General features: G+C 48.9%; 1 protein-coding gene across 2 annotated transcripts in view; it reads left to right on the top strand.

The window, feature by feature from the left end:
* The window catches only part of PBX3 (PBX homeobox 3), a 102099-nt gene that overhangs the window by 81444 nt on the left and 5655 nt on the right, over positions 1 to 15000 (top strand). For both annotated transcript variants that reach the window (XM_030461336.1, XM_030461337.1), the window contains exons 3-6: positions 608 to 849; positions 5762 to 5952; positions 7735 to 7870; positions 13909 to 14074. In XM_030461336.1, the coding sequence (XP_030317196.1) occupies positions 608 to 849; positions 5762 to 5952; positions 7735 to 7870; positions 13909 to 14074 (735 nt within the window). The remainder of the gene's footprint in view (positions 1 to 607; positions 850 to 5761; positions 5953 to 7734; positions 7871 to 13908; positions 14075 to 15000) is intronic.

The following is a 15000-nucleotide window of genomic DNA, read 5'->3' as shown; positions in this document are numbered from 1 at the left end:
GCAACCAAATTTCTGCCTGCTTTTTGCCTGAAGTCTCCTGTAGCTGATGAGGGATTGGCAGCTTTTTCCCCAGGCATTTTGAACCAGTGCTTGGACCTTGTAGGAGGGGTGGCATCCACTGGTGCAAGACTCCCTGTGAGGAATGTAGTGGAAGGAAAGGAGACGCAAATCAATTATTTCCAAATAAATAATGCACTTACTTTCACCACATGGTCTTGCATCAAAGTGATATGATGTATAGGATAATGCCAGCCTGGTGCAGATTTAGCTCTGTCTCGGAAAACAAGGGGGAGGTGTGTGTCTCTGTGCTCACAAGAATGCTGCTTTAATAGTTATGCTGAAGAATTTAAAAAGTTCTGCGGAGTCCCTTAAAAGCCCCCTGCAGGGGTTCCTGCTCTGCATGGGAATCAAGAGGGTGCTGTAGCACTGCCTGGACTTCAGCTCTCGGGGCATCCCCAAGGAGGGTCCTGTTTGGGATGACCACTGGGATTGCAGAAGGGTCGAGGGCAGGTCGGGTCCCCACAGGCGCACAGTGAGCAGGCAGCAGCCTGGCAGATGCAAGAAATACTGACTGTGTTTTCTCTTGTTCTCTCTTTTCTGCCCCAAGGTTTGAGCATCCGAGGAGCCCAGGAGGAAGACCCTCCCGATCCCCAGCTAATGAGACTAGACAATATGCTTCTGGCAGAAGGAGTCTCAGGTCCGGAGAAAGGTGGGGGATCGGCGGCAGCAGCTGCAGCCGCAGCAGCCTCTGGAGGGTCTTCAGATAACTCTATTGAACACTCAGATTACAGAGCCAAATTGACCCAGATCAGACAAATCTATCACACAGAGCTGGAGAAATATGAACAGGTCAGACATCAGCCTCTCAGTTGTACATGTACCTGCCGCTGCTTCCTCTGCACCTCCGCTTGCCAGCGCCTGCCGCTGCCCGGCTCCGGACCACGTCCCCTCCTCCCCTTCCCCACCCCTCTCTCCCTGTAAAGAGCCGGGATGCTGCGGGAGTCCGTCGGGCTTTGAGGAGCCGCTCACTGGATCCAGGACGCATGTCTTGCATGCCTGAGTGTTTTCTGTTGTCTGTAACCACACCAAAGAAGAACCTGAGCTTGTGTTCCCCGTGGAGCCAGCTCAGAGAGGGAGAGAGGAGCAGAGCTGTCTGTCACTCGGTGCCACGTTGGTGCCCCATGGTGAAGTGCTGCAGGGCTGGGTCTGGTGTGCTGGGGAGTGCAGGCAGGTGAGGGCCATGCTGGTGATCACAGCCTCTGGGGCAGGTGGTGGGAAGCTCCAGGACCAGGATCAGCCATGGTGGGCCGGCTGTAGGTTGGAAGGGATCAGGCAGCTGGCTGTGTCTGGCCTGGCATCAGGAGCTACAATGGCTAGGAAGTATGGGATTCCCAGTGAAACCTTTTCAGGCAGACACTGGCACTCTGTGCCTTTGTTAGGAGTAAAGAGAGTGCTGCATAGACCTGTGGGTTCATGTTCATTGCTGGGACCTGGTGACCTGCCACATTAGCTGCTCCAGTGGCACTAGGAGCAATTGCCAGTACTGCTGGCTGGTACTGGGCCAGCATGACTCCTGCCTGTGGGGTAGGGGCTGCGCTGCCCTGGTGTCCCAGTAACCCATGAGGGAGATTGCTCTGCCTCCTCTCTCTGCTGGTTTGCAGGGAACAATGGCATCGAAGGAGACAAGGGAGGGAAGAATGGCACGAGACCCCTGGCCCTCACAAGCCTCAAGCAATGTCTTCATTTTCTGCTCCCTGAGGTGTCCTAATAACACTTCTAAACCCTGAGCCTCAACAGCTCAGCAAATATCATCATCTGGTGGTTTCCTGAGTGGAGCAGGGAGGTCCTACACTTGCCCCCAGCCCTTTACAGCACAATGTTGGGCTATACAGACCAAAACCACAAAAGAGATGTAGAGATGGTGATAAAACCACTCGAAACCATGAGGGCGATGAGGGGAGCGCATGGTGCATCTGGCCCCTTCCCCAGCCCTGCTGCTGGGCCTTGGCATGTGTACCCTCCCGGCCTTGCCAGTGTAAAGCGCAGCCTGGGCGTCTAGACAGCTTTTTATTTTAGAGTTTTCCTTTTTTTTTGGTCTGAGACCCTCTCAAAAGCCTCTGGCTACTTTTCATTTTTTTTTCTGCCACAAGAAGCAATGGCATGGCCTGTGACAGGCTGTGCCAACACTGCCGGCCTCTGCCAGCTGCGCGCCAGTGGTGTGTGGAAGCAGGAGGTGGTGAGGAGTGGGTATGGGGAGCTAGGGGAGCATTCAGGTGCTGGTGGCATGGTGTGGTTCAGGTGCCAGCAGCCCTGCCTTTTCTGTGCCACCTCTTTCACTGTGTTGTTCAAGTGGTAAACAAATAACTGAGCAAATAATCCACAGGGGCTTTGTGCATAATCTCCTTTTCCTCCTTGAATGAAACCCTTCACCTTCCAGGGACTCCTCACACGCTGTGTGGACCCCTGGGCCCCCCTTGCATGGTGGGGGCCCCATGTGCAGCCACCAGTGCTGAGGTGTGGATGGCCATTGGATTAACAAGCACTATCCAGCAGGACTGTGTCTTAAAACCACAGGGAGAGAGGCTGGAGAGAGATCTGGGGCCAAAGCAACAGCAGGTTGGTGCTTGCAGCTGTTTGCTGGCAAGTGTCCTTTGCCTCTAATAAGTTTAATGATGTGGGGGAAGCAGCAGCATTTTTAGCCCTGTAGCTCCATTTACAAAGGTTTCAGCTGAAATGTCACAGCCATCCGTCCACACCACAGGAAACTTTGGAGGATGCTCAAGTGCTGCTAGGGAAAGGAGAGAGAGGTGGAGCCGATCTGAAACATGTATGCTTCCCTGTTGATCCTGACACCCAGCAATGTCTTCTCTACAGAAATATGATAATTTCCCCAGCCTTGCAGCAAACTGTCTCCTGCTGGTTTGTCTCAGCACAGTGCCCATCTCTGCAGTCTAGAGGCAGCTGGAATTTTGCATCTCTGCCTGCAGTGACTGCAGGTCCCTGAGATGTGGGTGCCCTCCTGCAGCCAGGGAGCAGTCTAGCCCCACACAGGGGCACCTGCCTGTGCCCAGGAGCTGCACCAGCCGTCCTCCCTCCTGGTAGGGGTGTTCCCATGGCTCTGCTGCAGCAGTAGCCGGAGCAGCTTCCTGGAGATGCTGCCCAGGCAGAGTTTGATCCTGACATTTGTTGCCAGTTAGGAGAATGCACTTGGAAAAAAAAAAAAAAAAAGAAATGGAAAGTGTGTCACGCCATCACACAGCTCTCCCCTTGCTGTGTGCCGGGAGAAATGGCCATACACAGGCAGCTCTGTCCATAATTTACAGCTACTATAATAGAGATGACATATTGAAAGCTATCTTCTATAATTACATTGAAATACATTTTTTGCTGTAGGCAAAAGTACTGTAAGGGTCCCAGACCTCCCGGAGCAGCTGGGAACCTGCTTCCTGAGTTCACAGATGTCTTCTGAATTCACCCCAATTTGGGGTGAAGTGTGGCTGCTCAGAAGACACCACCTGCCTCACAGAGCTGGCTGACACTGTGCCCCTGAAGACTGTTTTGGGCCATTTCCTCTCTTTTTCTTGTGCTTGTCTGAGGAGTCTTGATGAAGCATTAAGGCTAGCAGGAGCATCCCTGCTCCTACAAGGTTTCTGAGCAGGTTAACAAGGCCATCACTTATAACCTGACATTATTAATAATGTCTTGGGCACTGAGCAGAGGCCTGAAAAATAGTACTGAAAAAGGGATCAAGTAGCTCGGACGCTATAAATAAACAAGAGAAAACAAGACAAAGCATCAGAGTCCTCTGAGCTTACTTCCACTCCGTTGCACTAAAGCAGCTCTGCAGATGGGAGGTGCTAGTGGAGATAAATTCAAACCCGGCTCTCTAGGTAGCTGTAACCAAATGAATCCTCATCAAGCAATTCAAGTAAATTCAGGGAAAGATTCTTGCTTCTTGAAAGCAAGACACTTTAGCTTTGAAACATACCATTTTTGAAACTATGTTTGTGGAGAAATATTTCTCATAGAAAAGATATCTGAAAAGATTTTTAATTCAACAGTTACCATTTTTATTGTACTTTAAAACTGAATTTCCCAGATCTGCATACAAGGGGACAGGTGGCAAGTTGGGTGTCTGAAATATTCTTTCAGTGCCAAATACTTGGACCTGGCCGTATCTTTGGGACAGAGCTGCTTGCTTGTGAGCTGCAGCATTTTGGTGCCTACGTTACCTTCTCTCTGTGCATCATTTACCAGATGATCCTAAGTTGATGCCTTTGCCGTTGATCGGATGGCTGGACCCGACCTTTTGGATGTGTCGTGTGTGTGTTGGTGTGGAGCTGGTGCAGCCCCCGTGGCACCAGGACCTCAGTGCTTGGCACTGGCAGGCAAAGGGCACCTGCACCAAGGCTCACTGAGCTGCGGCGTGGCTCTCCAGTGCTGCCTCCCAACCGGTGCTGCAAGGATGTAAATTAGCCTGTAATTTACTTTCAGTAGTGTAAAGAAAAAAAAATCACTTTGCCTGAAGTGTATGCATCTTTCTTAAGGGTGTACCCAGATTTTAATTATCTAAATGTAAATACTTAACGAATTTTACTTAGAGTAATGAGCTAAAGTGCACACTACATAAATGAGATGTTCTAATTAATCATGTATGAACTACTGGTTTAAAGAAAAGCTATGTGAATTCTGTGAATGTTGGGCTATTGCCAAATTGCTAATCAGCATTTGCATTCATAGATGGCTTCACTTAATAAGTTGCGAGACGTTCAGCAAATGTTATAGGAAATTATGAGTTTTTAGATGCATAAACTTTTAACTTTTAACTCTTTCCCTTGCACAATCTACTGAAACACAGGAGAATCCATGAAAGTGTAGTTGCCAGACAAATTATATAGATATGTTCCACCTTGGCTTTAGAAGAAAAAGGGGAGCTAGAGTCACACAGATACCAGATACCAGCTGGCCTCAGGAAGGGATTACCCCATGGCTGTCACACCGCTCTGCCTGGCAGACAGCAGTCCTGGGGTTTGTTTTTGAAAGAGATAAGGGAGACATAAATCAGGAGAGTTGGTGGCAGTTTCCAGCCTGTGTGGGGTTAGCCAGGCTGCAGCGTGACAGCCGCCTGGCCATGCGGATGCTTGGATCAGGCAGCGTCTGTTGATGGTGCAGCCTGGAGTTTATATCATCATGTTCATCCACCTGTGTAGTCTGGGACTGGTAATTGATGGCTTCTTGTGCTTCTTCCCTCCGCCAGCCCCTCAGCAGCATGGGGCAGGCTTGGGCATGTCTTTGCTGAAACCCACCCTCTGAGGGGAGGCACAGAAAGGTCTAGAGACCCTCCTACTGCAGGGTATTATCCCTGCCTTCTGCCTGCCCGTGGCTTGGTGCTTGCAGGACAGGCAGCCCTGGACAGGATTTGCTCACTTGGCTGCTGAGTGTGTGCTGGTCCCTGCTCACATCCTGTGCCTGCCTGCAGCCATCACAGGCAGCTCTCCTCACCATGGTCTGGCCAGGGCCGTAGCCTGCTCGGAGAGTGATGAATGTGGCAGGAGCTGTGCCACTGCTGCTTGGCTTCCCTGGCTGCCACAGGACAGTGCCAGGTCTCGAGGACAGAGTATTTGCACTCGTGTAGAGGGTATGGAGCAGCACAAGGGTCCTCTAGCTCGCCCCAAAGCTGCCCCCCCCCAGCAGCCAGACCCAAACTTGTGGCCTTGTGGGATGGTACCAAACAATTTCTAAGCTTCTCCTTCCTTTGCAGGCATGTAACGAATTTACCACACATGTGATGAACCTCCTCAGAGAACAGAGCCGGACACGTCCCATTTCTCCCAAGGAGATTGAAAGGATGGTGGGCATCATTCATCGAAAATTCAGCTCCATCCAGATGCAACTCAAACAAAGTACTTGTGAAGCAGTAATGATTTTAAGATCAAGATTCCTCGATGCCAGGTAAGGGAGAGGCAAGTGCCCCTGCTCTTTCTGGGGTGGAAAGAGACAATTGCTGGGCAATCCAGCCCTGCATCTCTGCATGGGAGAGGCAGCTTGGCCCAGGACACAGCCAAGAACCCCTATCCCTCCCCCAGCAGCTGTTGTGGGAAGGGGTTTTCTGCAAAGAGCTTTCCTAAGCACTGTTTTTTCTACATATTGTTGTACAAAGTTGTGTTTTGTTTACCTGATGCTTGCTAGTTTACCCTGCTTGTGTGGGAGCCATACAGGATTTGTGCAGGGGGCTGTTTTGTCACCCCAGCAGATAGTTAAATGGCTGCCAGTACCAATGTCTGGCAGCATAAGGCCAGCCTTGCAGAGCACTGACCCTGTAATGGCAGAGCCAAGTTCTCTGGGAGGGATGTGCCCACGGGCCATGGCTGATGCTGCGTTGGCAGCTGCCTGTGCTCGAGGTGAGAAGGGCCATGATGCTCCCGAAAGCCAGACCTGCTGGCCCGTCTCACAGGCAGCTGTCGCCTGACTGGGGTGTGGGAGAGGCAGCGCCCTGAGCCCCTCCCCACCAACACAGGCATCCCTGAACACCCGCGTCTCTGCTGGGGCCCAGCACCATCCCCGCAGCCCACCAGCCTCTGGAGCAGGCTGGGCCTTCAGCAGGATGCGGGGAAGCAGACAGATAGGGGTTAGGAGGGGGTTTGTAGGCACAGCCAGCTCTGTTTGAAAACCCTGACAAGGTGGGATATCAGCCCCCAGCTCCATCCCCTCCACAGAGCAGCTGGCAGAACCCGGCGGAGCAGGAGCGGGGCCGGTGGAGCAGGGAGGAGCAGCAGGCACCACGCCGAGCCTGCCTGCAGCAGCGAGCTCATGCTTCACACCTGAAAGCTGTGAGGAACTAAACAAGAGCAAAATAATTTTATTAACAAGGAGGTCACTGGCAGGTGTGGCAAATTAGGGTAATTACAAACAGTTGGAGGAAATGTCTATGGAGAGCTCCAGTAACTGCAAAAGGTAAAGCTTGCAGATGCACATTTTAAAGTGATTTCTTTTAAAAGGAGGAAGGTAAATAAGGCAAAATGAGCGGAAGCACAGTAATGAGATAAACATAGCTCTAGGGAGAGAATCTGCCTGCTCCAGGATACAGCGTAGTTAGCGGCATCGTGATACTGCTGGAAGAGAGCGCTGGGGATTGCGCTCGGCTGCCTGCTGGCCTGGGGCACAGGCAGTTTGATTGCAACCAGCCCTGAGGGGAAGGGAGCTCCGAAGGAAATGTTTAACTGCTGCTTTCTAGAGGATGTTCTGGGGAGAAGGAGAGCAGCCGGTGGCGGCTCGCAGGCAGCTGCAGTCCTCATGGTCTGTGCGGTGGGAGTGCAGCCTGCAGTGCTGGGGAGGCTGGAACCATCCCGGCCACTGCTGCCTCGCTCTGCTTCCCAGTGGGGCCGCACACCTCAGCACCTGCCTCACGGGGCACAGGAGTCCAGGCCTGGCTTGACAGGAGGTGTACAGATGGGTCTCCCTTGCAAAGCCCCAGGAACCACTTTTTGGTGGAAGCCAATGAGCTCATTGAGTGCTGGGTGAAGATAGGTCCTGAGCCACTCCGTCCCTTCCTGGTGCGTCACCCTGGCTCCTGTGCAACAGCCGCAGGGCACCAAAGGGATCAGCTCACTAAGATGGAGCCTTTGGGTTGCTGCATGCTGCAGCATGGGCATGTGAAACAGAGGTTGCTTCCTCCCCTGCTATAGTCCTGTTTGCTTCTTGAAGTACAGTCATGGTTTTCTTGTCTCATTTCAGACGGAAAAGGCGTAACTTCAGTAAACAAGCCACAGAAATCTTGAATGAGTATTTTTACTCCCACCTCAGTAACCCCTACCCCAGTGAAGAAGCCAAAGAAGAGCTGGCAAAGAAATGCAGCATCACAGTATCGCAGGTAAGCAGCAGGTGTAAGCAGGTAAGCACCTGGCCTCCATCCCTCTACTCCCTGGGCAGTGCATCAGCTTCCCCACTCCCCTGCAAAACTGCCATCTCCCTCCTGACTCTGGAAGGTGCTCCCAACAGAAGTGTGCAATATGGAGAAGGTCTTTGCCCAATACACCTTTGAAATCCCTTCAGATTTGCAATATTGACGACAATAAAGTTCAGCAGGATGGTGGAACGTGACTGCTCCATTGAACTTTCCTTCCCCTTCCTTTCATCAGACTGCATAGAAAGCAAAACAACACTCTGTGTTTCCCGTGGCCTGTGTGTTAGAAAACCAAACTATTCCCACAGCAAATCTGATTCCTTCAGCTTGGAAAAGGTTGCACTTGGGTGGCAGGAAAAGCTTACCAACAGTTTCTAAGCTCTTCAGCCTCCCCATTGCCTATGGTGAGGGCTGGTGTGCTGTGTTCTCTCAACTCCACCACTTCTGCTTATCAATATTTCAGGTCCTTCAGAGGAACAATGCCTGAGGCAAATGTGTTAACTATTAATGATTGCATGCTGCAGTATTGGCATTATTAGCAATGCAACCTTTAGCTCTTTATAATTAAGACCTGAGTTGAGATTTACTTTATAAGTTTCCTTTGAATGCATGAAAAATTCAGGCACTTTATTGAAGACTTTAAAATGAAAGGGCACCCAGCTCCCCCAGATTTGGTATTGCTTAAATGACTTTGGGTGCACCTTCAGTACAAACCTGAGTAAAACTGCCCTTTGACATGGGAGTCCAGTGGGAATGTGTGTGCCTTGCTCTGTCCTTGCTCGTTCCTGAACACACAGCATGGACTGTGCTCTGAGCAGGGTGGGAAGCATGTATGCTTGGTGCTAGGGGAAGGTAAAGGACAGAAGTGGGGACAGTTTCTTCCGGTCCATTTATGAGTTGTTCTGGTTATGGGTAGGAATTTTTTTGAGGGAATTCAGCACCAAATTTGTTCCCTCTCACATTGATCCTTCATCACTGTTAGTGAGTGACTGCAGCCTAGCAGGTACTGGGTCATTGTGGTGGCTGCTGGGCAGCTCTCGTGACCCCAAAGGTATTCCTGTGGCTACTGTGGATGACTGCAAACAGCCCAAGAACACACAAGTACCTGGGCATCTTGGTCTGCAGCCCCATGTATTGTTGCTGGTTTCACTGATCTTGGCATGAGATGGTTTATAGCAATTCTTCCAGGAACTATTGTCCAAAAACTTCTGTGTTGTTAGGAGAGGCAGCGCCATCAACTCCATCTTGGAGAAACCAAAAGTTGGCCAATTCTGCTGGCAAAATGTAATTGTGAGAGACTACATGGCAAAGAGCAGAGCAGACCTTCTGGAGAGCTGTTTTCTGTCCACCTGGCACATAGTGAATTGTCCCTGGCAGAGAAAGAGTTAGTGATCCCGCAGAGTGGACAGATAAAAAGCTAGATCTAGATAAGGCTGAAGTGACAGAAGGAAAAGAGATGGAACATTTGAGGAGTCATAACTGATTGCTTCTAGTGCTAATAGATCTGATTTCTTTCTTAATTAGTTGTTTGATAAGATTTAATGTATATGTTGTAGAGTGAAATAAAAGGCAGGTAGATGGCCCAAAAATGTAGCAGCAGCAGTGAGCCTGTGACATGAATATAGGTTTGTCTCTTTAATATTTGATATGAGCATGAATTAGTTGTTTCTTGAATCCATTAGGAAGTCTGGGTGAGCGATGGGAGTAGCTGCATTGCATCCTCTGTAGCTCCGCGTGCAGCAGCCTGGGCTCTGCAGGGTGATGTGTGCCAGCCTGGAGCACAGGCAGAGCTGAGCACATGCCCTGGGCACGAGCTGCCTGAGGTGTGTGTCTGGGGTCAGAGCTTTGCTCTAGCAAGGTGTTATAAATGTCTGGGGAAAGCTCCAGCCTGAAAATGGGGCAATGTATCAGCTAATGGGAGAGGAGCATGTCTGAGAGAGAGGGAGGGCTTGTGATCCCCTGGTTGCTTAAGTTCCTGATAGATCTGCTGTCACAACTGGGAAATGTGAATCCTGTGGACATACTAATCTTTGGTGTTCAAAGGCCCTTCCAAAGGCTACATGGTGGGATTGTGGGGCTAGTTGGTATTTACTAGGTCAAACTGGCTGGAGTTGTCTTTCTTTGTACTGAAAAATGTATGTATTTTTGAGGTCATCTAGCAGAAAAGTTCTGAGCAAGCAGTGTAAAATAGGCAGTGCACACTGCTCTGGTGGTTGGCAGCAGAAATCAGAGGATGCGATCCAGAAATCGGGTGAATTGAGCAATCATTTAGAATACTGGCAGGAGTAGGATCACATGGGATGAGCAATGGCATCCAAGCGAGTGACTGAGCTACACCTTGCACAGGGCTTTTATGAAAAGTCTCTAAGTGCACGTGTTTCCAGCCTCAACCAGGAGTGCCTCAGACATTGCTGTGCTTGGCACTGTGCCCTGCTCCCCTCCCGTGCTGCAAACGCCCTGGAGGCACAAAGAGCTGGGAAAAAAAGAAAAAAATGTTAACGGATGGCTTTCCAAACTGCTGGAGCTTGTGGTTCATGTTTGATGAAGAGGCTTTGTCCTTTCCCTGGCTCAGCCAGGCTTTCCCTGTAGCCTCTCCTAACGATGATCCAAGGTGTTCCTTTCTTGTTCTGTGAGCGCCTTGTAAATGCTGGGGGCAGATTCATGGCAGAACATTTTCTTCCTCAAATACCTAATTAGTGAGTGGTTTGGGTCATCCCCCCCAGATTAGGCAGCTCACTGGAAATCTTGCTGCCATAGCACTTTACTGTGCTGCAAAGAAAATTGTATCCCAGAATCATTTAGTTGCAGATAGGAGATAGATGGTTTCAGTTTTGATATTGGTGTTTAAAATAATATGTAGAGAAGGTTTTTCAAGAAAAGCATAAAGGCAAACTATTTATTAAGATGAACACCTCACACAATTTCATTTTTAAGAGTACAGAAAAGGTAATTCTAGGTAAAAAAATGTCCTTAACAGAGAGCATCGTCGGCTGTAATTTAGAGCTATCCGATCAGCACGTGTTGGAGGGAGATAAACTGTATCATCTGTTCTCCCCTTACCATGGCTGTGAGGCTGATGTTTTATACTTTTGCAGATGAGCTTCTTCCAGGGTGTCACGAACAACTATCAGTCTATCATGTGGGCTGTAGAAAGGGCATAGTCATTGCTGAAAGCATGTCAGTGGATTACAGCAATAAAATTTTTCACTGCTTCAAACAAAAGAAGGATGTGCTTGACAAGAGAATATATTTAAAATTCTTTTAAAGAAAGAATGCAGAAGCTGCTTTTTGACATCACTTCTGCCCCTGCTTCTTCTGAGTGTTTGTTTCTATAAGCAGACTGGCAGGGAGAGCTGTGGATGTATAGGCTATTACCCCTTCTCTTCATTTGGGAAGTGATGACAAAAAAAAAGGTACAAGCTTAATTAAATAGTTTCCAGAGGTAAAATTCTTAGCTTGAGATCATGTACCATGATTCTGCCACATGGATTTTCAAAATTTTCTCTTTTGTGCCATTTAATTAGGCATGGAACATAAACTGTGCTACAAACACTTGGAAACACAATGGAAAAATTTCTGTGATCCATAAATATGTAGTTCACTAATTTCGGCAGTGATGCTTTTGTGTCAGCTGTGTCTTTTGCAGAACAAGTGCTGATTTATCCCATGAACTCAGCCAGTGCGGGCAGGCCTGCCCTATCCCAAATCCCACATTAGGCATCTTGATGATTTAAGTAATAATTTATTGTCTTTTTATTTAACATTGCAATTAACATGATAAATAAGTGCAACAGTATTGTTTGAAATGTAATATACAATTAAGCACAATTAATTAATTGGCTTTCAATGATCAGGAAGAGAAAGATGTTCATTGTTTTTTTATGTGAAGAGATAGTTTGTTTTAATGAAAAATGTGTTGTGAGGCAGCTTGTGATGGAGACAACTTTCTGGGTTGAGCTGGGGCTGGGCATGGAGCAGTCCCAGTGCTGACTGGGGTCAGACCAGCACCCACATCCTGGTGGCCACTGCAGGTGCCAGGGGCAGGGGCAGGGTGAGCTGTGCCCTGGGCAGGCAGGGAGCCAGCCCAGCCCCATGGGAGGAATGCCATGGTGGTAAATCCTGCCTGGCTCAGCCTCTGCTCCAGCAGGGTCCCATTCTCTGCCCAACACAACCAGCTGCCCAACCCATCAAGCTGCTAGGCCCACCTGGCTGTGGCCAGAGCCTCTGCATGTCCCTGACCCAGGTCAGGTTCTGCTGCAGCCCTGGTGGAGGGTTCTCATGGCAGAGGGAAAAGTCCTTCAGCCAGGATGCCAAAGGACCCGAGGGGGACTGTCTTGCCCCAAGAGTGATGCTGTGGTTGCTTGGGGCAGCCCCGGGCACTGCTGTGCTGGTGCACAGGGTGCTGGCTTTAATCTCAGGAATGGTTTAACATTTCTGGGTATTCATTGAGATGTGGTATGTGGGTTAAATATAACGTACGATTGCTGCTCTTCTCATTGCTTCCAATTAAACCTTGCTTGTTAGTTTAACCTCTAGGTAATCCCATCAAACAATTGATGTCAAGGAAACACTGCCCACAGTGGCTCTGGATGAGTGGCCATTAATTTTAATTGCCTTGATATTAAAGATTAAGAAGTATTGGGACTAGCAGAATGGAAACGATCTGATGTCAAGCAAATCTACTCGTTGAGGCTTCCCCAGGCTGCTGGTGATATTAAAATTTTACTGTGAGAATTAAATAAACCTTTATTAGTGATGGCTGTTGTTTGATTGGTCCAGGGGTGTGCATAAACAGAGGGGTCTCACACACACCCGTGGACAATACAGTTGATGTACAGAGATTCCTCAATTATGAAACTGTTAATAAAGCATAATCTGATTGTCCACAATAATTATTTGCTAGGTTTCATTAATGTATTATTGCTTCTCTGACTGACAAGGTAATATTAAGTGCAATATATAGAATATGGCGGAGTATCATCTGGGGAACAGAACGTATAAGGAACCATTCCTATTGCTGTTAAAAGCTAGAGGTTTTCTATTAATTGTGTTTAGACAAAAGCTATAGCTGCATAAAGTACAGCAGGGTTTGTCTCCTTCCAGCAGCAGGGTGCTTTACCAGGGCTATGATGGGGCACAGGGGTGGAAGGGCCTAGGGGATGCAGGGCCGTGAGGAGCGTGGTGCCCCAGCCCCTGCCTCGCCCCATGCCAGTGGCTGGGTCCCTTGCTGTGGGCATAGCCAGTAACCATTACTGTCTCCTCCTCTCTACCTCTGTGTTTTTGCAGATGCCTTTTTGTCTCGGCAACCTTGGCTGTTGTCTGTGTTACAAAGTGGGTTTGTTATTTAGGAGCTCTGCTACTGCAGCTGAAGTTAAACAAAGCCACTGTGAAAGATCATAGGGAGTTTTCTGAGCAGCTTCAACCGTGACCTCTTCCTGGGTTAACAGTCGGTGCCCTGTGAGCCATCTTGGCTTTAGTACAGTATCTTCAAAGGGAGATGACAAAGTGACTTCTCAGCCATTATTGATTTATATGATTCCTTTCATTTTCAGCCAACCAAACGCGATTCTATGAGAGGGCTGCCAAGGTTGTTCCAGCCCAAAAATAAAGAACAATTGCTCTCTGCCTGCTTACCCTCACTCAACTGGGCCTTGGTCCCCCTTCAGCAGCTTTTGGGGTCTTGCACTGACTTCATTGACAAATGGCTCACGGTAGTGGGATACAATGCTGTACTAAATTCTACAGCCAGCTCCAGGATGTGTGTCATCATCAAAGAGTCAGCCCTTGTGCATTGGTTTGCCAACATAGAGGCAGAGCCAGGTCATGTTCATATCCATAGTAATATTTGACTGATCCTTGGTTACTGCTGAGGGCGCTGGAGCACCCAGCAGATACGGGCTGGGGCACACATCTTTGCTGGGCCAAACATGACATCCCAAAGTGATGATGCTTTGTTTAAGCGCTTTGTGTTCTTCACCCTTCCCACCTCTCTCTCCCTGCTGCAGGTGTCCAACTGGTTTGGCAACAAGAGAATCAGGTACAAGAAGAACATTGGGAAGTTCCAGGAAGAAGCCAATCTCTACGCAGCAAAGACAGCTGTGACTGCAGCGCACGCCGTGGCTGCGGCCGTCCAGAACAACCAGACAAACTCCCCCACCACACCAAACTCTGGTAGGTACCCGGCTTGTGTGTCGAAAGCATCATGAGGGGCAATCCATAGAGGAAGGCCCTTGAAGGTTCCCTAGGGAGTTCGAGCTTTTTCTCATTCAATGAAAATAATGTAAAATGAGGCCAAGCTCCAACTCAGGCTTTGTAGAACTGTTAAGATTTTATTATTTTCAAGATGTCAAAGAGGAATATTTTAGCATGTACTAATTAGAATTTAAACACTGGGTTGCTTGAAATGGAATCAATATTATATATATAAATCTAAGGATGCAACTTTTATTTTGGAGTTGCTCTACCACATGTCCTTCTACAGTATTAAAAAATTGTCTCACCTGCGTGTTGCTGACATTTTGCAAACCTAAGCATTAAATTAGTAGAGGGGATAGTGTGAAGAGGAAGTTGCATTTTGGACTTCAGAGGCAAAAGTTCCCCTGAAGCACGGATGTGTTTGACACTATTTACAGTGAAGTTTTGCTGTGACTTAGTTGTAGACAACTTTTAAAGGGTATAAAGATCCATGGGAAAAAAAAACCCACAAAACTTTAATCAAAAGAAAGTAAGAAAAGAGTTCTTCCTCTGATGGTACTAAATCTGCTAATTGGGAATTGCCAGCCATTTCCTTTTGAAGGAGACATTAAACACAGACTCAGAACGAGTTCTTCTCCAAGTGTTTGGTGGGAGCAGCTCACGGTGAAGCGACCCACTGGAGGAAAGCTCTCGATGTGAAATCCCATTGTTTGCCAGGCTGCTCTTCCAGAGGGAAATGCTGAGCTGGGTCACATGGGGTGTCCCAGCTCTCCCAGCACTCTGGGACAGCAGTGGGAGCCAGCACCAGCCCTGCCAGAGCCTGTTGAGCTGGTGGGCAGGGGGCCGGTGGCCTGAGCTCACCTTGCACCAGGGCCAGCAGCCCTCCTCTCTGTGGCCCACTG

The sequence above is a fragment of the Calypte anna genome, chromosome 17 (genome assembly GCF_003957555.1).
Source record: "Calypte anna isolate BGI_N300 chromosome 17, bCalAnn1_v1.p, whole genome shotgun sequence".
NCBI classification, from domain to species: Eukaryota; Metazoa; Chordata; class Aves; order Apodiformes; family Trochilidae; genus Calypte; species Calypte anna.
Note: the sequence above shows the minus strand (reverse complement) of the source record. Positions and strands in the feature narration are given on the sequence as shown.